This window comes from Hirundo rustica, chromosome 24 (assembly GCF_015227805.2).
Source record: "Hirundo rustica isolate bHirRus1 chromosome 24, bHirRus1.pri.v3, whole genome shotgun sequence".
Taxonomy (NCBI): domain Eukaryota; kingdom Metazoa; phylum Chordata; class Aves; order Passeriformes; family Hirundinidae; genus Hirundo; species Hirundo rustica.
The window spans coordinates 4,494,403-4,518,216 of record NC_053473.1 but is presented as its reverse complement, the minus strand read 5'-3'; the positions used below and the strand labels follow the sequence as shown (position 1 = coordinate 4,518,216).

Sequence of the window (23,814 nt, the reverse complement as noted above, 5' to 3'; positions counted from 1 at the left end):
GAGTCACACCTCAATTACCTCAAACCACGTGGCTGCCACAGCCATCTTTTCACCTCTGCAGTAAACAAACCCTCAGGGCTGGTCTGTATGTGAAGCAAATCCTTTGAAGAGTTTTCCACATCTCCATTCTCTTCAAGTTTTCATATCGACAGTGACACTACTATGGACTAACACTCAAAAGTTCAGGTCTCCCAAAAACCTCCCATGCAGGTATCACAACACTTTGGGCAGTTGCAGAAGCCATCCTGTTTTTCAAAATGCTTTTGTCTTGAAGAATGAAAGATGCACAATTAAACCTAAAGAAGTAACGTGAAATAGAGGAGTTTACCATCTCCTTGAGTAGGCTCGTAAGATAGAGAAGAAACAAATCTTTGTTTGCACATTATAATCTATATTAAACAGACACTTAAGAAGTCAACAAATTCAATGTGTTAAGTAGCAACCTTTTAATAAAGAAAGCAGAACCGTACTTTGCTGTTAACAAATATTTTGAAAAAGGCTTATAAAATTAAATCTAAGCCAAGTATCCGGTGCATCTGCAGCTGAGGAGGAAGCATCAATACTCCAAACACCTGCTCAGTTTGTGTATTCTCCTTTCTTACAGAGGAAGTATGAGCTTCCAGTTGTCCCAGTGATTTAGAGAGCAATAAACTATTGCTCAACAAGAACTATTTTCTTAGATGATTACAGACTAAGGCCAAAGAAGAAATTCCCATGTTAAGCACCATCAACATGGAAGCCTGTCAAGGATATCAGTTTGAAGATCCCAGATTTCTTCCTCGGCCCCCAGAGCTGGGGGTCAGCCAACCACCAAGTGAGGCTCACCAGAATAAAATCAAACCATCATGGAAAATACACTCCAGTCACACTAGAGTCAGCTGATGCCAGGGCTGGACAGCAGCAGGTCCTTAATGTGCTCCATAGTGAAGATGAAGGGTGAAACAAGAGTCCTGAAGCACTGAAAGAAACAAAACAATAAATCAGCTCAGTTTCCAAACCAACTTCCTTCTGCAGACTCCAGGTATGAACAAAAACCACCCCATGTCTTTCCCTCAGGGCAACAGAATTCCAATCCCTTCGGTGCTGATGCCATGAAATAGGCTTGTTGTAAACATTAGATATTGATGAAGACACACAGAAGAAGAAAAACCCTCTGGAAGCCCCAGTTCCAGCCTTGTCCACTCACCCCTGGCGCAGTCCCTTCAGCTGGAGGCCAGAACGCTGGGAGCACTCACTGGCCACAGCACCCGCAGCACCTGGGCAAAAGCACAAAAAGCACGAGGGTTAGGATGGCACTCCTGCACACTGCAACTGGCATTCCCACACACTGCAACTGGCATTCCTGCACACTGCAACTGGCACTCCTGCACACTGCAATTGGCATTCCTGCACACTGCAACTGGCACTCCTGCACACTGCAACTGGCATTCCTGCACACTGCAGCTGGCACTCCTGCACACTGCAGCTGGCACTCCTGCACACTGCAGCTGGCACTCCTGCACACTGCAGCTGGCACTCCTGCACACTGCAACTGGCATTCCTGCACACTGCAAAACTCCTGCACACTGCAACTGGCACTCCTGCACACTGCAAAACTCCTGCACACTGCAACTGGCACTCCTGCACACTGCAAAACTCCTGCACACTGCAACTGGCACTCCTGCACACTACAACTGGCATTCCCGCACACTGCAACTGGCATTCCTGCACACTGCAACTGGCATTCCTGCACACTGCAACTGGCACTCCTGCACATTGCAACTGGCACTCCTGCACACTGCAACTGGCACTCCTGCACATTGCAACTGGCACTCCTGCACACTGCAACTGGCACTCCTGCACATTGCAACTTGCACTCCTGCACACTGCAACTTGCACTCCTGCACACTGCAACTGGCATTCCTGCACACTGCAACTGGCACTCCTGCACACTGCAACTGGCACTCCTGCACACTGCAACTGGCACTCCTGCACACTGCAGCTGGCACTCCTGCACACTACAACTGGCACTCCTGCACACTGCAACTGGCACTCCTGCACACTGCAACTGGCATTCCTGCACACTGCAACTGGCACTCCTGCACACTGCAACTGGCATTCCTGCACACTGCAACTGGCACTCCTGCACACTGCAACTGGCATTCCTGCACACTACAACTGGCACTCCTGCACATTGCAACTGGCACTCCTGCACATTGCAGCTCCCCCAGCTGCTCAGCACTGTGCCTTCAGGGATAAACAGGCTAGGGAGGGCAGGACAGAGGAATTTCAGAGAACCACAGAACCATTTAGGTTGGATGGGACCTTAAAGATCACCTCATTTTTTCCATATTTAGGCACAGATTATTTACAGGTCACCGACTCAAAATGAACAGCCCATCCACCAAGACGGGTCTGTGCTTCCAGACGGGATCCATACTCTAGATGCCATCTAAACAGTTCCAGAAGTAAGATTAGGCTAAAACAAATGGTGCAAACTCCCCTGCACCTTCTCAACCCATCCCCCAGATATTCCACTGGCACTCAGGTGATCCTTGTGCAAACCCTCATTTCGTGAATTAGCAACAACAGGACTCATTTACTTTGAAAGTTTTACTTTGGCCCTCCTGGCTTCTATCATAACCTCAAATATTACATTAAAAAGGCTTTTAAAACATAACATTCACAGCAGTGAATGAGCTGTAGGAGCTTTTCCCAGCAGTGGGCTTCTTCCCTGCCCTGTTTGCGTGTGGCACCTTCACATTAAGTGCATGAGTTAAGATGTAGATTAGCAAGGCAAGAAACCTTTGCCCTTGGCATCGACACTCAGCTCTGACAGGAAACTTCAGGCTTTTCTTTCCCTACCAAGTGTAGAACCACTCATTACACATTGGCAGGGAAGTGCACATCTCCAAACTATACACATTTTCTCTTAGATAAGCAAAAGACTCAAGTGTTTATAAATATGAAAAGTTCAGCAGCTGGCTAAAAAGTTAATTCTCCAGTCTCACTTAATGAGCTTTGGGGAAAGTGGTAGGGGGATTTGTTCTTAAAGTAAAGCAGAGTGTCACACAAAGCAGGACTTGCCAGACACGGCTCTGCTTTGCCCTGTTTTCTGTCCCTAGATGGCTGCCACGGACAAAATGGCAAGGAATCCTCCATCAGGGAGCTAGGGAACAGCCAGAATGAAAAATATTTTCTCCTAATCTTACGATCATAAAAAATTAGCCAATTTTTAATTTAAGTCCCATGACTTCTTTCTTCATTGTGAAAGTATCAAACAATCCATATAAAACCACTTTGGAACAGGAACTGTCTTAGGATTTTGTCCAATTCCCTGAAAAAGAAAGTTGTTTTCAGTAGGATACAGCAGGAATACTTCTCCACTATTTTTTCAGTACTTTAGTAACAATTTACCCTGGTCTATTCCAGTAACATAAGGTTATGATGTAAAAAAATGGGATTGATCTGCTTGGAATTGCCCAGAGCAGCTGTGGCTACCCCATGCCTGGAAGTGTCCAAGGCCAGGTTGGATGGGCTTGGAGCAGCCTGGGGTAGTGGAAGGTGTCCCTGCCCATGGCAGGGGGTGGAATGGGATGAGCCTTAAGGTCCCTTCTACCCAACCCATTCCATAATTCTCCATAAGGTATGTTCAGTGTTTTCTGACATCTGTTTACAGTGCCTGCTCTCACTCTCTGTCACTGGGGTTCTCACAGACTTCCTGGTGTCTTTGTATTACAGAAGGAATTGTGCAACCTCACTTTCACAAGATGATACACATCCACCCAGTCCTCCATCTGTGTAATTATTAAGAAATAAAAATTCACACTGAATGAAAAAAACAATCAGACCCTTTTGTCTGCAATTTCAACAGAAGTTGTTATCCAGCAATGTTTTTCAGAGAGCTGGTCACATTATCATCATGTGCATAACTTGCTCCCTTCTGTCACTTACTGTGAGGAATCTGAACAGTAACTGCTTCACAAACAGAGCTGTCTAATGATCAAGAACAGTGTGATGCTCCAAGAGATCAGAAATGGGAATGAAACAAGCAGCGAGGCCCAGGAAGCACCTGCACTGGTACTGCAGTGGATCCTCTACCACTGTCCTCAGCAGCACCAACTCATACAGTTAGCATGGAATCACAGAATAGTTGGGGTTGGAAGGGACCTTAAAAATCATCTAATTTCTAATTTCAAGGGCAGGGACACCTTCCACTATCCCAGGCTGCTCCAAGCCTCATCCAACCCAGCCTTGGACGCTCCAGGGATTTGGCAGCCACAGCTTCTCTGGGCATCCTCGTGAGCTTCTAACCGCATCAGGAAGCGCTCAACGTTCTGCCAGCACCAGTCCCCGACACCTGCGAAGCCCCGGGGCCGTGCAAGACACCAAAAGTCCCGGCGGCGCCGGTTCCCGGGGCTGGGAGCGCGGGGGCAGGAGCGGCTCCCGCAGCCGGTGCCAGCGCTCCGGCCGCTGCCGATGCTCCAGCACGCTGTATACATTGGAACCAGTAAACGCTTCCTTGTGATTTTTGGCCACTTGGAATATTTTTAGCAATTTGCCAAGGTTTACCCCGTGATTTATTATGGAGGAAACAAACTCAAGCACTAACAAATGAAAATATGTAAACTCAGACTTTTCAAGTCAATAGAAAGGTATTCAACTTCTTAAACCCCTTGTGAGGGCGTTCAGCTCACTGTGGATTCAACTGCTGCAAAAACAGTTTGATTAAGAAGTAACTGAAATGTAATCTAAGGAGATTTATAGTGAAAAATTCCATATACACAATACTTTCCAATTGCCATTCCTAAAACTGTGTTCTAGGTTTCCTGGAAATACATTTTGCATTGCTTTTATCTATGGCCAAAGCACTCCAGATATACCAGCTAAACTGTATTATCTCTACGTACTATATTTAATAAATTAAAAAACAAGTAAGATGAAAAATACTCGAAGTAATGAAATACACAGGAAAAAATAATTTTAAAAGCTTTAAAGCACTGGAATTACTCAAAGATATAATACTCAATATAGCAAATAATAATTGCTTTATTACAGTATGCTTGAGTGGAAAGGCTGGTATCATTAAATAGAAGATAATCTTCCATTTTTGGTATGAAAATCCAAGTAGATGCTGCTATTACAGACCTCCAGGAAACAACAGAGTATGTATAAAGTGTTAGCAGCCATCACAGCATTATCTGTAGTTACACTAATGAAGCAATCAATTAACTAAAACACAGAATCACAGAATGGTTTGGGTTGGAAGCGACTGTAAAAGTTATCTAGATGCAACACCCCTGTTGTAAGCAATAAAACCAGAAATGTTACTTTGATGTTGAGTATCATTGTTTCTTACAAGTTTTCTGAATCCCTCTGAAAACATCAGGAATGGAATCATGAGTACAATTATCTAAATAAGTAAAATATGGAAGAGTTTTCATCATTAAAGTATTATTCAGAGTCAACATTAATTCCAGCTAAAATAGCAGAATACTGGAAGTTGGTATTTCCTTCTCAGGTGTCAATCTCTAGAGAATAATACGGAATTCTCTTCTTCCCTGATGATCTCAGCACACAATTTCAACTTTTGCTGATAATAAACTGCCACAAAGAGCGTCCAGGGCCCCTTTGTCTGTGCCTGCTACCACTGATTTGGTTGGCGGAATGCTGTGGCAATGAGCACTCTTCTTGATCATCCCTTTTTTTTTTCAGCTGAACAGACACTATCCATCTTTTCCTAAAGAAAATAAACAAAATAAACACACTGCCAAATGACTAAACCCTGGGAGGTTTTTTTCCCCCCACACTTGGACATGTCACTGGACATCCCAACTGCAAAGCCAACTCAATCGTACAAAGACTTTTCTTTTTTTTTTGGTTCAAGAAACCCAGCAGAGAGAACTTCACCAAGCAATTCTTTGTTAGCATAACATTTGACCTTGTATCTCTTTGGAAATCATACAACTTTGCTAATGCAGCCCTTACAGAATTAATCAAGCAGATAGTTAGCCCCTAGTTACTATGAATCCAGCCAATTATGAGCAGCGCCGAAATTTGTCACTGGCATGTCCAACTACATTTTCCAGCATAAAGATCAACACCACTGTGTGGAAATGAGGCCCCACTCTCAGACCTGCATGACTTGGACACCAGACTGGGCTCACTAGTAAAGGCAACACTTTTAGGAACAAAGTATTCTTAAAAAAAGAACGGCTTTCCTCCTGGGCCTCCATTACCTGTTGCATTAAACCAGCCAGGGTTTTTTCCCTTCTATTTTGACTAGCAAAGCCAGAATAAATTATTTCCTTCAGAGCTCTTTATTTGCCACTCTGCTCTACTGCAGAAGATCCACAGTTCAATACAGGCCAAACTTACTGCCTGGAGTAGTTTGAGATGCTGGAGTGGGAAGCTGCCTATGCACTTTGTTTCTCAGCTTCCAGAATCCAGGGAAAGATGACAAGGCTACAGACAGCAGATGCTAACAAATAAGTAAAGGAAAGAAACCCTAAAAAGAGCAGGGCAGAGAGGGAGAAAAGAGACAAGCACAGAAGGCACCCAGAGGAACAGATATATTTAAGATACATTTAAAGCATCACAGATTATTACCAACGAGTCCAACTTCTGTCCTTGAAAAGGTACTCAAACGACAGAACTGCGGTCACTGAACACATTCTCCATCTAGTAAGTGAAACCAGATGAGATACAAACCCACTGCCTGAGCTCCTAAAAGGTGTAGTGACAGCTAAACTCAGTTCTGAACCCGGTTTGAAGTCCCCAGTTAACTTACCTGTTCTCATCCATTCCATTTACATTGTCCTGTGGGGTTTCAATGCTCACAGAGACCTGTTCACCTGCAGCTGAGCCTGCCTTTTGCTCCTCAAAATCTCCAGTCAACAAATTTATTTCTGAGGCTCTGCCACTGCAGTTGTGCACTCTGACAAGGATAAAATCCATACTCACCACAGTGGTCTGTGAAAAAATTTCTCTGAAATTTTTGCCTTGCTGAAATGCTGCTCTCTAAGAGTGCAAATTAAAGCCGTGGTGTGTAACAGTAACAATTCATCTCTTGACAAAATAGACATTTTGCCCAAACTTCATCATGTGTTTGTCACTACCGAGATTCTTACATAAGCAGGTAAAATAATTTATGCTCCACAAGCATGAGATTGACTAGAGGCTACTTCACCCTGGACCTTGAAATTCCCAAAAACTCACGAGATACCTTCAGAAGCCCCCATGACGGAGGGAGTACTTACAGCTTTTGCAAAAATGACCATCAGCTCAGGGAACTGGTGGGTAAGGAGGGCCAGCATGGCTGAAAAGGAACACAGGCCCGCTGTGAAATGGATGAAAAAGGGAAGCTCCTTCTGGGGGTAAACGGAGACTTCATGAAATGCTGAAAGGAAAAAATGAAGAATGTTGACATTTGATAATCAAAGACTGCTTTCTGAATTATTTTTGGCCTTGTAACTCATTTCTGGACTTTCAGAAGGAAAGACTCCTGCAGCACATCTAAGGTTCCAGTACTTTAATTTCTTAAAACTTTTTCCCCTACATCACATGCTTGTTTTCATTATTAATAGTCTTTAGGTATTTGTTTGCATTATTAACATTCTCTTCCCAGTCTTCTTTTTCACTTTCATGGGCTTTATTCTTTAAGTATTTCATCAGGCTCAGTCTTTGGTACCTACTTTTCTAACAGGACAGAGGGAACACCTATAAAGTTCACAAGCTGCCAAAATTACCCAAACCAACTAAAACAATTCACGTGTTTTCAACTCTCTGCAGCTCTAATCCTGTTACCCAAAAAGAAGAACACATCTCTGCACCCCATAAGAAGCTGAGCAAGTACAAAACGCCCAGCATGTCGTATACACATATATTTCTTAGTACTTCTTGAAGAATTCTGGTTGTAGACTACAGTAAATCTGTTCAGAGCAGCTGACAGAGCAGAGCTCAAAGAAAACAGCACCAGGACTGGGTTATAAATTCTGTACATAGCAGCTCCTTGCAATTTCCAATCTCTGGTAACAAAATCCAAAGCAGGTGATTAGCCAGGCTAAGGGTGGCATGTGGAGCTTTCAGCACTCACAACACTACTACTGGTCACTCGCCGAGGACCTGCTGGGTGAATTTGCAATTATTTACTGGCTCTGGATACCTGCAGCTCTGATTTCCATCCAATGATTTGAAAAGATTTTTAAATGAAGAAAAAGAATCGTTTCTATAGACGTAAGTAATTATAAGAGGACTGCCCTTCTTTGACAAGCTGTTTCTAAAATCTAACAAAAACATAAAATTATAAATGAGCCTTTTTTTGTAAAATGAGAAAATACAATTGTATTCTTTTTTAAACTGAAGTCTGTGGAGGAAAAAGACACTTTACCCTCCCAGTTACTGCTTCTGAATGCTAGCACATTAAAGCACCATTAGAAGAGTAAACCCAGCAAAGTGTCTTGTGCTCTTGCAACTCATTAATGGCAAAGTGCTCAAGGTTTGTTTTGGTTTTAATGATCGATTTTGGAGCACAATTAAGTAGGATATTTGGAGATCCATGTCTAACACCCATAAGAGATGTTAATGGTACCTAGAGATTCCTGCTATATAGAAACTCACCTCACTTCTACAACACAGAGCAATGTAATTCAGGCAAGTGTTTAAAAAATAGGAACTAATTCTTTTTGCAGTAGCTTTTCCTACACTGGGAAATTAAAACCAAATTCAAAATAGGTAAAGACAACTAAAGCTAATTCTATACGTTCACAGACATTTGAGAAGCGTTACTCATCAGACCAATCCACGTTTTTCAAATCATTGATTTGGTCAAGGTTATTTTAAATAGATAAAATTTTTAAATGAGGTGCCAAGATTTCTTGAGGAAGTACTGCAATAAAAGTGTTAAGATGATTTTATTTATAGGTAGTTTTATATTTAAAACATAACAGGAATGCGTGAGTGATCCTGTTGAAATATCTGCATGTGTTGGTGTTTAATTATGCTGGGAAGTCTACAATTTAGGGTTAGTTGCTAACCAAGGAATTCCTTGTGCAATATCCTGCATAAGTGAGAAATGAGTAATTTAAAGCAGTCTGGGGGCAAATTTAAATTACACATTTTAAATATAACTTCAGGCTTTTAAATAGAAACACGTCTGTGCAGTTTTCCTTTCCACAGCTGTGGTCTCTGTAGGGCTGCTGGTGCTTTTGCAGTAGCCCTTTCCAGTCCCTGGGGAATTGTGTTTCTTCAAGATATAGAAGTCCGACCTCAAAGGAATTCAATTAAGATGTATAATTAACAGCTCCATTCTAATCTAAATTAATGCTATTTTCCTAAATATCATGAGTACAGGCAGTAATGATCGAGTTTATTTGTCTTGCCCAAGGGTTCATAACTGCATAAAGTAACCTTGAAGGAAAGAGCAGCTGGATAAGACTTACTCTTCAGTATCAAATATTAGTATAAATCCATAGAAATATATGTATAAAAAGTTCCAGGAGGCAGCCAGCAGATGAATAGACCATTGAACTAACAACAGAAAGCAATCCATGGTCTGTGAAGCTCCAGATTAAGCAAAGATTCTCTGTAAGATCACAGACAGGTTTTACTGGATATCCAGTGCAGAACTGGAATCACGGACTGATTCATTGCTACAACAGCAGTCAAATCCATGAATTCTTTTAAAAGCATTTTTAACAAATGGTCAGTTTTGTTATTCTCAAGGTTGGCCAGACTCAGTCTGAATGTACCACACACAGATTTCATCTCTGAAGGACTCGGGCTATTACAGCATCAAGCTGACATTTACCACACACACATCAAGTGCTTCAGGATCTGTTGGGAGGGACATCAACAAATAGCTGAACCCCCTTCACAGGAAGCTCAAGCTAAAAAAAAAATCACAGTAAGGTAAATACAGAATACCACAAACTGAATATGTCCTTAGCCTGTGTTTTATTATCATTACTGCTTAGAAACCACTTACTTGGCAACAGTTCTCTGTCTGCTGTTTCTGTGCAGCTTGGGTAGGGATAGAAAAGATGTCCTTTCTCTAATGGGTATGGGATCATCCTAAACGCTGCAAAAAGGGTGAGTGACGTTAGATCTGTACCTCATCAGGCAACCAGCTTCTCACAAAGACAACCAACCACGCCAGAGGGGGGTAAAGGCAGAGAGACTAGTCTACTGTACAGAAAAGAATAAAAGGAGATGCTTACTGCCTTCCCACGTGCAGTGCAGCAGGTTTAGAGCCCCTTCTATCCTCTTCCAGTGCTGGAGGTGAAAAAAAGCGTACGCTACTGCCTCACTGTCCCCTCGCTTCAGAATGTGCTCTGGAGGCAGCACTAGGCTTTTCATTTCCAGTAAATACTGAAAGGAAAAAATGGCAAGTACACCTGGTTACATGGAATGTTCCAAACCCTTTCATTGTGAAACATAAATGATCATTTTAGGTATAACTGGGTGTAAAAGGGGCCAGCTTCTACCACACAGCAGCCAGGCTGCACTGAGTGAGAAATGAAAAGCAGCAAAACACACTCCTGTGTATGTGACTCTTAAATTAGTCTTTCATACACACACACACAAAAAAAAAAAAAAAATCAAGAAAAAACATATGGCATAAGACAAAATAAAAATACATTCTTGTGGAACAAACACTAAGGATAATGCTGCAGGTGCAACACCAATGAGGGACAAATTTAGGCTGGTATAAAACCCCAAACCAAAGGTATTTTTGCTCATTACTTCATCACCGAAAGCTTCAATGTAGGAGGTTGAGGACTTGTTAGCTCTGAAGTATGAGCAGCAAACCTGAAAGTGTCAGTGTGCTAACCAAAAGAATAATAATAAACCAAACCCGGGAAAATCTTCTTTTAATGTGGTCTTACCGGGCTCCCACAAAGTATCTTTGATTTCAGATTTTTTTTAATTTCAGCCCTCTTCCTCCATCAGCAGAAAATCTGATGCTCAGAGGGGTCAAAGAGCACAAGGATTAATCATTTCCTATTTCTTTGCAACACAAAACATGCAATTTTTTCTAATGTACCACATTTTCTCATGGCACATTAAAAAAGTCAGGTATCCATTTGAACTTAGCTTTTAAAAACAGATGACTACTTCTTACAAGAATGAAATGACAGTTTCAGCTCCAGTATTTACCTGTGAGCTGTCCTCTCCTACCACACAGTGTCTCATTCAATAACAGCCAAAGTTAATCCACATCTTTGATCAACGTAGCTGGCAATTCCTTGGGGTGTCCCCCAAAGTGTAAGAATGCAGCTAACTCACCGATTTATTTCAGCAGATGCCACAAACTATGAGATTATTTACTAATCCAGTTTGAGGACTTAACTTTTCCCATTCAGACTCTTCAAGGAATGTAGGAGGGGTTGTGCCCCAGCCAAATAAAGCACATTTGCTGCCTGGCTAGGTTCTTCTCCCAGTGCCTTGGGCCTGCACTCTGGAGGGTAATATTCTTGCTAATCCTCTCTAATCCTCTTCAATTTTTTTTTTTTTTTTTTAACACAGTAAAGGATCACTCACACAGCACTGCTGTGGGAAAATGGTCTCAAATATCTGACCCCTGACCCGACTCCTCATGCTCTCCACAGTGCCCACTTTTCCATTATGCTAACTGGGAATATAAATCCAGCAGTGGTGGTGAAGCCCCACTGCAAGTATTGCCACAACACTCCAACGCTCAGCTCCAGGCTTTGGCTCTCTCTGAGCCTATGTTACCACATAAACACAGAAAAATTCCAGGCTGGCAGGTTTTCACATCCATGTTTAAGCATAAAACAGGCAAGGTGTCAGTGCTGAAGGCATCTCAGTACTGAACTGAAGGTTTCGAAGTCCTTAGACGTGATAAAAATCTCTAAGATATTCAGAACATGACTGCAAAAGACTGTTTCATAAAGTACCAAAATGCAGTTCCAGATTTCTAATTTGAAATGGCTTAAGAGGACCACGTTTCTAGCTGGTTCTAACTTTCCAAACAAACCCCAGCCTTGTAAAAGCAGAACAAAGAGAACAAACCTTATTTTATTTTCCTTATGCAATCAGATGTGTGAACAGAGGGACTTCCTGCTTTACATACCCATTTTTAGTCTATGGGACAGAACAGAGTGGAAATTCAAAGATCAGATTCTCTTCCCCCTCTGTGATCCACTGGACAAGTCGCTTCACTTCTCTGCCCTTTTTCATTTGTTTGCTTTGACCATGAACACTTCAGAGTTTTAAATAGCCTGCACCACTAAAATTCTGCTCTGTCATCTAACCAGTTGGTGCCTAAAGACAATATTGTAATAAAAAACCCATGAAGAATGGATAGATGTACAATTAGAAGAGAAAATCAAATTAATGAAACCTGGAATCAGTTTCTGAATTTGTCTGCAGAACTACAGACCATATTTTAACAACAGCCCGTTTGAAACCATCTCTAACTTCTTTTAAAAAGGTATATGAGGCTCCAGAAACAACTGGAGGACACCCAAAACAAAAGGACTTTTAGATAATGATAATGCATTATAATCTTCTGCCCCTAAAGGCAGAGGCTAAAGAAAAATCTGTCTGAGACTGTCTGAAATGAACTTGCCACGCTCTTGATCAGTCATGCAAACAAGCAGCAATTTCTCCCAGCAATTAGCTTCCTCAGTGCACATTCTATTGGATTGGACAGGCAGACAGAACGGAGCGCCCGGATCATTCCAGCCTCCCCAGCAGCAGCCACTGGGGCTCCAGCATCATTTGCAGAGGATTAGACCCTGCACTGAGCCAAGCTCCTGCCTCAAGGTTTCACCCTGGAAGCATCACCAGTACAGTAAAAAGCGGTGCAAGATGTTATTTTCACCCAATGCTCCGTGGAATCTGCGTTTCGATGACGGCCGTTAAATTACAGCCTGTGGTGATACAGACTCTTAATCTTGTTTACACGTGGATGGAGAAAATAAGTGACTGCAGATCTTTCAATGACCATGGAGCCGTGGTTGAAAGCCCAGCAGAGTAAAGGGGTTTGGAATACTGGAGTGATTATTGTTTGGAGAACTTATTTGGCTTCAGGGACTTGGAAGCAGGGCGCTGGAATGAGATATCTTTAAGGTCCCTTCCAACACAAATCATTGTGTGATTATTTTGTGATTTTAAATATCTAAATTTATATTTATTAACGTCCACCCTTACTGAGGGTAAAGCGCCTTCAGTGATACATTACTGTATTTTTCCAAAATTCCAAGTTTAAATTTTTGTGCAAAAACCCCTGTTTGAACATCAGCTATTACTTAAAAAAAAAAAAAGCCACAAAACATTTATGATATAAATCCTAATGTTCTTAACAACCCCATGGCTGGAGTTATAACAAAATTCAAGACTATACATGGCTAGAAAGGCTCCCAAAAGAAAATTATATTATAATATGGTATTTTTCAGAACACATTACTTGTGTATGTACTTAAGTGGTCCAATAGGAAGTAAAATACTCTTACCTTTGGAACATGAGGGTTAAATTCCACAGCTCTGTGAATTGCTTCCACAGCATTGATTTCTGCTGTACTAAGCCCTCTCTTGGAGGCAGTTTCTGGGGAGAACCTGAAGGGAAAAACCCACCTTGAACAAAAGTAATAAATAATAACTGCTAACCAGGTGTTTATCTGCGCTGCAAGCTTGGAGTTCATTAAAAACTGGCTGATTTATAAAGAAAGATAAACAAACCTTTCTGGGAGAAAAATGTTCATGTTAAGTCAGGTATCTTACTGTTCTCCATGCCCACATATGAAAATTCATATTCAATCCTGTCAGGGGAGTGCCCTGACTTTCAGCTCCCTGTTCCAGCATCACCTGCTGGGAGGTGGGGCTGGGCTCAGACCACAGAGAAATGCCAGCAGCAACTACCACAAATATCCTGCACCCACCCCAAAAAACAAATCCCTGAAAGCAAAACACTGAAAACAGAATTTATACCAAAGCACTTGGCCAATACATGGGCTTGTGAGAAACATCCTCACCTGTACGAACTTTATGGATGCTTAAGAGTAGTTTTAAATTGTGTTTTGTTACGCACACAAATGTATGTGTATATATAAATACACTCAACCTGCTCTCAGAAATGTATCTGCTACAGATTTAGGCATCAGCAGGGATGTAAAAAGGATTAAAAAATTAAATTAATCCTTGAATCGAAGCAAAGATTTTTTTACAGATTAGAAGTAATTTTAAAACATAACAGATTTAGACCTTTTCCCTTCATATTTTACATCAAAACCCAAAATTAGCAACAAACCGTTGTTTTCACATATGTCCTTGCTTACCTTTCTGAAACCGCTCTGGCTTTTAGCAGAGCTGCTGTGTAACATATTGCTGCTGATTTGGGAAGACTGATATCTGTGATAAAATAAAATAATTACTTATTAAAGCTCTAAGATTCTAAGGCAATACAAACATTTTAAAGCCACATCCTTCGAGTTCTCCTTGGGAATGGGAGACAATGAATGGAACATCTGGAACATCTCAGCTGTGATTAGAAACTGAATTTCTTTGCACAGTCACCAGTCAGTTTCAGATTGAAAATTCGAAGTGGTATTTAGGTGGTGGGAGTAATATTTTGCTTCTAAATGTACAATCACAATGAAACTGAATCCAAAGAGAAATGCATATATAAATGCACTTAAGAACAGAATGTATTTCCTGTGGTAACCCACAAAGATTTAAACTAAGCTTCTAATCTTTACTTAATTTTGCAACTGTACATTAACACAGTTTTATACAATACTGAGAGACTGACCAGAAGCTGACTGCGAAGAATTACACTACAGACAGGTAGATGAATTTTAACAAAAACGCAATTTCCGTTCCTCTGCGGTTCCACGGGGGAAAATTCTATCAGTTGTAGCTTTGTAGAGTATCTGAAGCCAAGTCTGAGCTGACAATTACAGATTAGAAGGTTAGCACTCCACAGTGTAAGTTTACTTTAAAAGCAGACAAAGTCTGGGGTCTAATTCCCAAGTACCATGTTGTGTATAGTCAGATGGTTCTTGCTTTTTTTGTAAATCCCATCCTGGGCCTGTCCATCACTTACTGCAAGTCTGGCTGTTGTGTCAGGCAAAACACAGGGGTGCTGCAGGGAGTTTGAAGCTTGTGCTCGTTTTTCCAGATGCTCAGAAAAAAGTCAGCAATGCTTTCTTAAGAAAGCGTCACAATTCCTGGTATTAACAGAAAGGAGCACTGGGCAAAGTGCAAACGGTTTTCATAAATTAAAAAGAATCCACCCAGGAGAGGATCAAGGAATGGGAGCAGGGTGCTAGGCTGGCCATGCACAAGTGGCACAGGATTAGGGCTAAAATATAGCTTTGATTCCCTAAGGCAATGAAGAACTGACATAAGAGAGAACTCAACAACTTCTGAGAACAACTGTAATAAAATACTGCTGTGTCCCTCCATTCCACAGGTGCTTTAAGGCCCTGCTCTGACAGCAGCCCACTGTACACTCATGAAGTGGGCACTATCCAGGTGGCAAAACTGAAGGCAATAAAAAATAAGTATATATTTTGTTAACCTTTCTTTAGATTTATACAATATCTGAAACCTACTGAGATGGGAAATGAAAGCAAACATCATCATTTGATGCACACCACTGATCTCTGGCAGCAGCATGTTTGCACACTGCTACTCTCTTGAGGAGCAATCTCAGTATCACAGAAGCATGAGACCAAGCCTGGAAGATGACAAAAAGGTCGAAACAAAAAAACCTTTTCCAGCTTATTTACATCAGTTACTCACAGGGCTATGTGCTGGCTATGAAAAGGCTGATGAATTTAGGCATATCCAGAAAAGGCTGATGAATTTAGGCATAACCAGGGATGTAGAAGAGATTAATTAAAGTAATCCTTGAATTGAAGCAAGGATTTCTTTACAGATTAGAAGTAACTTAAAAGTAATTCATATGCAATTTAATTTGCCTAAATTTGAGCTCAGCAGTCAAGAGGAGACCTCGACCTGCACTCTGCAAGCACGTATTTGTTACTGAGGAAGGGAATCTGCTCACCTTGCTGAGGTCATGGGGACACTCCTGCCTGTGGACAGACATCCCCTGCCCACCTCACTCACGCTCTTACGCAAAAACACCCAGATCTTCCAACAAACATCACTTACCATCATACTTGGCTAAAACTGCCTGGACATCTGCATAAGCCTGTAACTCCAGAAGGGCCTCTAGGAGGTTTTCATGGATATTCAGCATACTGAGGAGTGGAAACTCTTTCATCAACTGCAAATCAGTAAAGAGAAATAAATTACATGTAGAATTGCAGCTGAACCACTGGAACACTTAATAGAAATCAGTACAATAATCTATGATTTTTTTAATGATCTGTTGTTTCAGAGTGTAAGGAACTGGCATGGAAGCAGCATGAAAAGAACTGCATCATTTCATAAAATCACAGAATGGTTTGGGTTGGAAGCAATCAAAGCTGATCTCATCCCAAGCCCTGCCACAGCAGAAGGGCAGGGACACCTCCTACTAGACCAGGTTACTCAAAGCCCCATCCAATCATGATGTGCAAACCTCATGGGAAAATAATTCGATTAGATTAATTATGATGCCTAGAAATGAACTTAAAACCATCAATTAGGACAATGTGACTGAAAACAATGGTTAACTCAGGGGTTTTTTTACTTTTACTTACATCTCTCATCATTTTTACCGCTTCTCGTATTCTTCCAAGTTTCCTGGCACACATAGCTAGTCTCCTTTTCACATACACCAATACATTGGTGTCTCTTCCTGATTACAAAGACAAACAAAATATTAGTCTACCAGTTTCAATCCTTACCTCTCCTCATTATAGCTTTAGCTTTACATTTCTGCTCACACAAACCCAAGAGTTTATGTGATTCAAAGTCCTTACTCAGCTGTGCTTCATGCTGGGGGCTCTGAGAATGGCAGTTCTGAGATTTTCTGTAAATCATTTCTCCTGCTTTCAGAGCCTGCTTGAAATATTTCTCAGCATCCACAATGGTTGTTGCTTCTTCCTCAGCCAGGAGGACATATGCAGTAGCACAACTGAAATAAGAGAAAAAACTGCTAGCTATTTTGAGGGAGGAAGTTTAGCGTTTTTAGTAAGTGTTAGAAGCATTAGAAATGGGCAAGATTCACTTCTGTTTAAGATGTAAGCACTGACAATATTAAAATTCCAAAATACTGACTTGAGTTCAAAGGGGCACTGACAGGAAAAAAGAAACCTTTTCCATTTTACAGTAAAACACACACACACACACCTCTCATTTGGTGAAGAAGCAAAGGAAAAAAATTGTTAAAGCAAGTTAAATTATTTTCCTTGAAACTGTAAAATGGTCTGTAATTGTCTGGAAAGGTTTTTCGTTTGGTTTGCTTTTTCAAAACCAGGAGGTTTTAGAACATTTTATGCAAAAATAACAAGACAACATAACAAAGCAGATCACAGCTGTGGATGAAATTCTTTGGTTTATGCTACAGAGTTCTTTTAAATCCTTTACAGGAGTCCATCTGTGAATTCCAAATACAGTTCTACCAAGAGGCCATCTCTGAAATATATTCTCTTATGTTCAGTTAAGACCATTCTATAGCTGAATAAGATTTCTCATTTGTTATTGCCATTAATACAACGCTTTAACAAAAAAAGCAGCACAAAAGATGTTCTTTGTAGAACAGTTCAATACTTCAGGGCAATTTACAGCCCCAAGTGCAATTCCCAGTCCAAAGAGTTCCCCTTAAGCATTCAGAACTTTGCTAAAAGTGCATAATTAGACGAAGAAACTGACAGTGTGCTCACTTAATCCTTCACACCAGAAACACAGCAACTGAACTTATAAACTTACTCATTGTTCAACTCTAGGGCTTGATGTGCTGCTTTAATCCGGGCTTGCGGGTTCCTCTCTCGCCACGCTTTCTGCATAACTGCAAAAAAACCATGGAAAGGCTGGTGAGGGACATGGACACCTGCGAAAGCCCTGGGAGCCAGTGGAGGCCACACTGGCTGACAGGAGCCAGCTCTAATTAACACTCCCTTCCAGCCTGAAAGTTCCTGTTTGCTGTACAATTGTTATAGGAAGAACAAGCGTCCTAAATTCAGCCTGCTCCTACCAAGCATCAAATTCTTGCGACAGCTCATGACGCCCCAAATTTCATTTAAGAAAGCAACACCACCAGGAAGATTCCTCACTGACCATTTCAGAACTCCTACACAGAGCACAGAAACAGCTTACACAACCAGGCAGATGTACAATTTCTAAATTGCTACAGATTTCTGGAAACATTTCCCAAGACTTGTTGAAAGCTTGGCAGGAGCAATTGTTAAAACACAGGTTCTTGCAAAGACCTGCACAGAACTTAAATTTAAGCTTTCAAACAGAACTTCAAAGAAAATAGTGATGGAGTAAGTGGTGTCTTGCACAGGTAGAGTTTTGTACTTAAATATTAAGTTGCCCAGAGCAGTGTGGCTGCCCCTGGAAGTGCCCAAGGCCAGGCTGGACAGGGCTTGGAGCAGCCTGGGACAGTGGAAGGTGTCCCTGCCATGGTAGGGGGTGGAGCTGGATGAGCTTTAAGGTTCTCTCCAAACCAAGCTATTAGACAACTGTCATATAAAGGGTTAACGATTTCTTTTTCAATTTACAAAGCACATTTGAGTAGCATCACACAGCAAAGTCAATTCAAGATATGAATTTATCAGCTTATTAGAAAGTGTTCTAGGGAACAAGTAAAAAGGGTGAAATCTATTCAGAAGCGTCCTTTGAACTACAACTTGAGTTCAAAATTATTTCAATGCAATGACTCTAAACCCCTCCCCCTCGTGCCTCCATTTGGTAACACTGGAAAACACAAACTGAAAACCAACTTCAAGGAAAACAACACACTCAGAGCTACCATTTTCTATGCAGGACTATTAACTTCCACACTAAAAACCAGTTCCGAAAGTTCATGGAGTTCCATATCTGGCCTATCTCAAGGACGATAAGAAAACTGAAGAATCTATACATGTTTCTTTTGGAACAAAACCTCCTGCTGTCAAGCAAGAATAACGTGGAAAAATATTTGAGTTTTCTTTCGGAAACAAAATATTAGTCTTGGCTCAGCAAGCGAGACAATTCACTCCCTTTTGTGAAATAAAAACACATCTTTCATATCAAACATGTCACAGCCAGCTGACAAGGAACACCTCCGGAATGTGACAAATTGACAATAATTCACACCCACACTGACAATAACCAGGTAAAGAACATTTTCTGCACTAAACATGTGGAACACAAGGAAAAAAAAAAAATCTGGAGACCGCACTATTCATTACTAAGGTTTAAATGAGACCACGTTCTGGCTGTTGAGAATATAATCCAGGTTTGCAATATTGTGTTAATTATTAGAAATGTGTGAGATTTTCAGAAATGTCAGGACCCTGACAGCACGAAAGCTGTAGAGAATGCACAACATGAAACAACATCTTTCCATTAAATTTCACTAAATTTCAAGGTCAGGTTGGAGAGGGCTTGGAGCAGCCTGGGACAGTGGAAGGTGTCTTTGCCCAGGGCAGGGGGTGGAACTGGATGGGCTTTAAGGTCCCTCCCAACCCAAACTACTCTGTGATCCTCTGCATCAATGAAACCTCTTTAGTACTCGAGAAATGCTACAGTTTCACAAAGCATTTGACACGGTACTTTGAAATTCACTAAAAACACACACCTGACACTGTCCAACACTTACACACCTTGCACAGACATCAGTACCTGTGTCTGAAGGCCGAAGGGCATCTGTGTCACATGTGAAAAAGGTCTGATGATCTTGAGCTGACAAATTCATGTCATAGTAAGTAAGAGGCTCCTTCCCAGTCACCCACATGTACCTAAAACAGCAGAAATTTCAGTAAGAGGCATTCCTAGTAATTAGCAATGCTGATACCAAGGGGATATCTGATGTGCCTAGTGCAGAAAATCCGTAAAAAAACACTAAAGCTACTAAAACAAAGTTTCAAGTACTACTGTTCAACAATCTGTAAAGTTCTAAACAACTTCCTAGAAAGCAGCTTTTCCCATGAAGTGATACTCGGAGACTTACAATATAGTTTAATAAAAGAGAATTTAGATTGAGAATCACTGTCTTGACCTCTGAATAAAGTCTTTTTTCCTACTTTACTCTCATAAAGCCCTGATATTACAGCAATATTTTTGTTCTTAACATTGAAACTGCCAAAGCTTGGCTTGGTGCCTTTTAAACACAGGACTGGTATCAATCACCCCTATAATCTTGCAGGTCTCCAGCTGTCTCCTGACATTACCAGTGCAAGCTCTGTGAAGAAGTTATGTGCATACCCCCGATTAAATTTAAAAATATGCAGTGGAAAACAAGATAATTAATACCTGCTATACTCTGCCCCTCTGAAAAGATTGAGAGGATTTCGCCACACTTTGCACTCTGAGGAATAAAAAAAAGAAAAAGTACTTTTGAAATTAAAAGCGTGGGAAATATTACCTTGGCATTAAAATGCAGTAATGCAAAAGCAGTTGTACTTTCAAAAGCATCGTTAATTTTATTATTATGCAATCATCATCATCTTAAACTTCTGCTATTCCATACATATTTTTGCTCCCCAGCCTTGCTGGAGCACAAAAGCACAGGGTGGGAAGATTAAGCAATGCACGTATGTACACTCGTGCAATATTTACCTCGCACATATTTAGAACAGTAAAAAACTAATGCTACTGAAACTGTTTTAGCTAAATGTATAACATTTTCTAAATCATATTTTTAACAATGAAAGCTTCAGAGTAAAAAAAAAAAAAACACCACATTATTATTATTTAACTTATTTTTACCACTACTAACAAAACGCTTTGTAAGATGTAGGCTTTGTCCATTTTTTACAAGCCAAAGCCATGAAAAGGCCACCTCAAAGGTTAAGGAAAGCTCCTGGAGTCAGGAATCACCTGGCATGTTCTGCCTGCCGCTCTCATTCTCCCCCGCCGAGAAAGCTGCTGGGGCTGGGGGGCTGCTCTCTGCACCCCCGATGAGGGGCCTCAGGTGGCTCACAGAAACCTGCTCAATGAAGGATGTGCCGTATTTCCTGAAGTGCCACCACTCAAACACCTGCCACAGGAGGAAAAAAGCACCAGAAATTTCCTCAGGTGACACAAACGTGAGGGATGAAGAGCGTTCACAGCAAGTTCACCCCCTTGCAAATGATCAGGGATGGAAGTTATCTCCATACAGAGTGACATTAATGATCTGCTTTGGCCTGTCTTGTCATGCAGGATCACTCAAAGAATGTGAAAGAGAATGGAAAAAAACAGCAAAATTTTAGTCAAATGCTATGTTCCTCCCTCCCCAGGTCACTAGGTAACTGATAAACCCTTTCAGAAGTGCCTCTATAGGGAAACTGGGACCAGAAGCAAAAAACCATCATATTCTTTTTTTCTGGTGAGGGTATTTCAAGTCGTAGCCCTACCTGTAGTACCAAATTTATAGTATTCAACACAAGTGTAGTTTTTTTTATTTCACAAAAATAATCTAAAAGAATAAAGGATAAAGCAGCTCATTAAACTGAGACGTTCTGCTAACCAGAGAGGAGAGGCTAACAAAGAGACAGGGCTGAGTTAACAGCAATGACAGTCATTTAGCAGAAATTTTGGGCCAAAAATATTATCACCTCTTTTTGAGGCTATTAAAAATACCTGCATACCACAAGCCCTCAAGGACTACATCAAACTGTCAGCCCTGGATCAGGTACTGGTCTCTCCTCTCTGGTGACCAGTGACAGGAGCCAAGGGAGCAGCTGTCAGAGCAGCTAAACCATTCTGGCATTCCCTACAAGTTATTTCCTCACACTCATGCAGTCCCAACACACAACACACACAGCAAAAGATCTGCAACAATACATCAGAGAAGCTCCTTCCCAGCACAAAGGCACCCTCTAGAGTCTGATATTAATTCCCTTTACCCCTCATAAAGTCATCTGAGAGGTGCTAAAGTTGTTTAAAAAAAAATAAATAAGTGGACTACTTACAAATATCAGTCCAGATATAAAACTCGAAGTTACTGTAAGGGCAAAGTAGAATTTTGGAGTCAAAGTGCTTAAGAACACAGTCACTGTTAAGAGAAACAAAATCAAAGACTTAATAAGTAGAACTGAAAAACAAAAATAGCTTGTCTATTAAAGAATGTTGAATAGCATGCAAATATATAGTATACTATAGCCCTAGTAGCTTTATAATGCTACGCTGTTAGGGGAACCCTTACCACCGATTATTTTGTTTGTATCTACCTGTGACAGTCAATTTTTATATTAAAAAAAAAAAAAAAAAAAAACAACACAACAACAACAACAACAAACCACAACAAAACCACACTGTACATTTCTGGACAAAGCATCTTATGGTTTCACCCATACAGTGGCTGGTGGACCACAACAATTTAATGTATTATTTCACTTTAAGACAAAATCATCCTGTTTTGATGCAAATTTATATTCAGTGCCAACATACATTTTCCACAGACTTCTCCCTCCTACTATCGAGAGCACAAGGCAGGGGATGCAGTTACCTAGTGGTGCTCTGGCCACGGTTTGGACTCAACCTGCACATCAGCCCTGTCACCTGCCACCAGCACAGGCTGGACAGGGGCGGTGGCGGCCAGGGCAGGGCTGGAGCCTGACAGACTGACAGAACCCCAGCAGCAGCACTGGGGCAGCGCCTTGGCGGCTTTCAGCTGCCCCAGGAGTGCCCAGTCCTCAGCAGTGTCCCCTGCCCAGGGTTAGGTGATGAGCTCAGCGTGTCACTGAGTGAAGCTCGGATGCACGAGCAGCCCGCAGGCACCGCTGGGAGAGACTCACAGCACAGGAATATCAGTTACTCAGGGAAAGATCTTATCGAGTCCAGCCTGTGATCTGTCACCACCTTGTCAACAAGACCGGAGCACTGAGCGCCAGGTTCAGTTAGTCCCTGGGTACCACGAGGGATAGGGACTCCAGCACCTCCTGGGAAGCCCATTCCAATGCCTGGCGACTTTTTCATTAAGAAATTCTCCCTGATGTCCGACCTGAACTTCCCTTGGTACAGCTGGAGGTTGTTTCCTCTTGTCCTGTCCCTGTTCCCTGGGAGCAGAGCCTGATCCCCCTTGGCTGTCCCTTCCTAACCCTAACCCAACCCTAACTCTAACTCAACCCTTCTTGTCAGGGAGTTGTAAAGAGCGAGGTCCCCCCCGAACCTCCTCTCCTCCAGGCTGAGTCCCCCCCAGCTCACTCAGCCACTCCTGGCGCCCCACATCTTCTCCAGATCCGCTTCCTTCTCTGGACACACTCCAGCCCTTCAACGATCCTCCTGAATGGAGGCTCCCAGACCTGGACACAGCACCTGCGGAGCCGCTCGCCGGTACCCAGCCCAGCGGGACGCTCGCTGCCGCGGTTCCCCGGGATACACTATTCCCGATCCAGCCCAGGATGCTCGGGACGCCCGCCCTGCCCGCACGCCCGGCTCCACAGGCAGGGTCCGCCTCCGCCCGGCGCCATCCGCCCCTGCCGCTCTCACCCGCCGCCAGGCCGTCCCGGAGTCGCACCGGCACCCGCAGCACCGCGTACAGCAGCCCGAGCCCGGCGGCCACGGCAAGGAGCCCGCGGGCCCAGGGCGTCGCAGCCCTCCGCCGCAGCTGCTCCCAGCGCCGGAACGCCGAGGCCGCCCCGAGGCACGGCGGCCCCCGGCCGCTCCCACCGCCGCCGCTGCCCTCCGCCATAACCGCCGGCGGGGCACGCTGGGACAGGGGAGGGACAAGCACCGAGGCGGGGCTCCGCCAGCTCGGGTAGCCGGTTCAGCGGCCCCATCACCGCCGCT

General features: G+C 42.4%; 1 protein-coding gene across 2 annotated transcripts; it reads right to left on the bottom strand.

The window, feature by feature from the left end:
* Positions 1–422: 422 nt before the first annotated feature.
* On the bottom strand, positions 423–23,746 carry ST7L (suppression of tumorigenicity 7 like). 2 transcript variants are annotated; one of them, XM_040085338.1, is made up of 16 exons: positions 23,515–23,746; positions 21,996–22,078; positions 20,920–21,079; positions 20,353–20,407; positions 19,723–19,838; positions 17,824–17,902; positions 16,875–17,029; positions 16,653–16,750; positions 16,120–16,234; positions 14,280–14,352; positions 13,458–13,560; positions 10,197–10,347; positions 9,965–10,057; positions 7,239–7,378; positions 1,187–1,256; positions 423–958 (listed from the first exon to the last, which is right to left on the bottom strand). In XM_040085338.1, the coding sequence occupies exons 1-15, from the start codon at positions 23,714–23,716 to the stop codon at positions 1,203–1,205; spliced, it is 1,677 nt and encodes a 558-aa protein (XP_039941272.1). In that variant the 5' UTR covers positions 23,717–23,746; the 3' UTR covers positions 423–958; positions 1,187–1,202. The 2 variants fall into 2 exon arrangements, with proteins under 2 accessions (XP_039941272.1, XP_039941273.1); XM_040085339.2 differs by lacking the exons at positions 423–958; positions 1,187–1,256 and adding an exon at positions 5,009–5,719 and having other exon boundaries at positions 23,515–23,716.
* Positions 23,747–23,814: the final 68 nt, after the last annotated feature.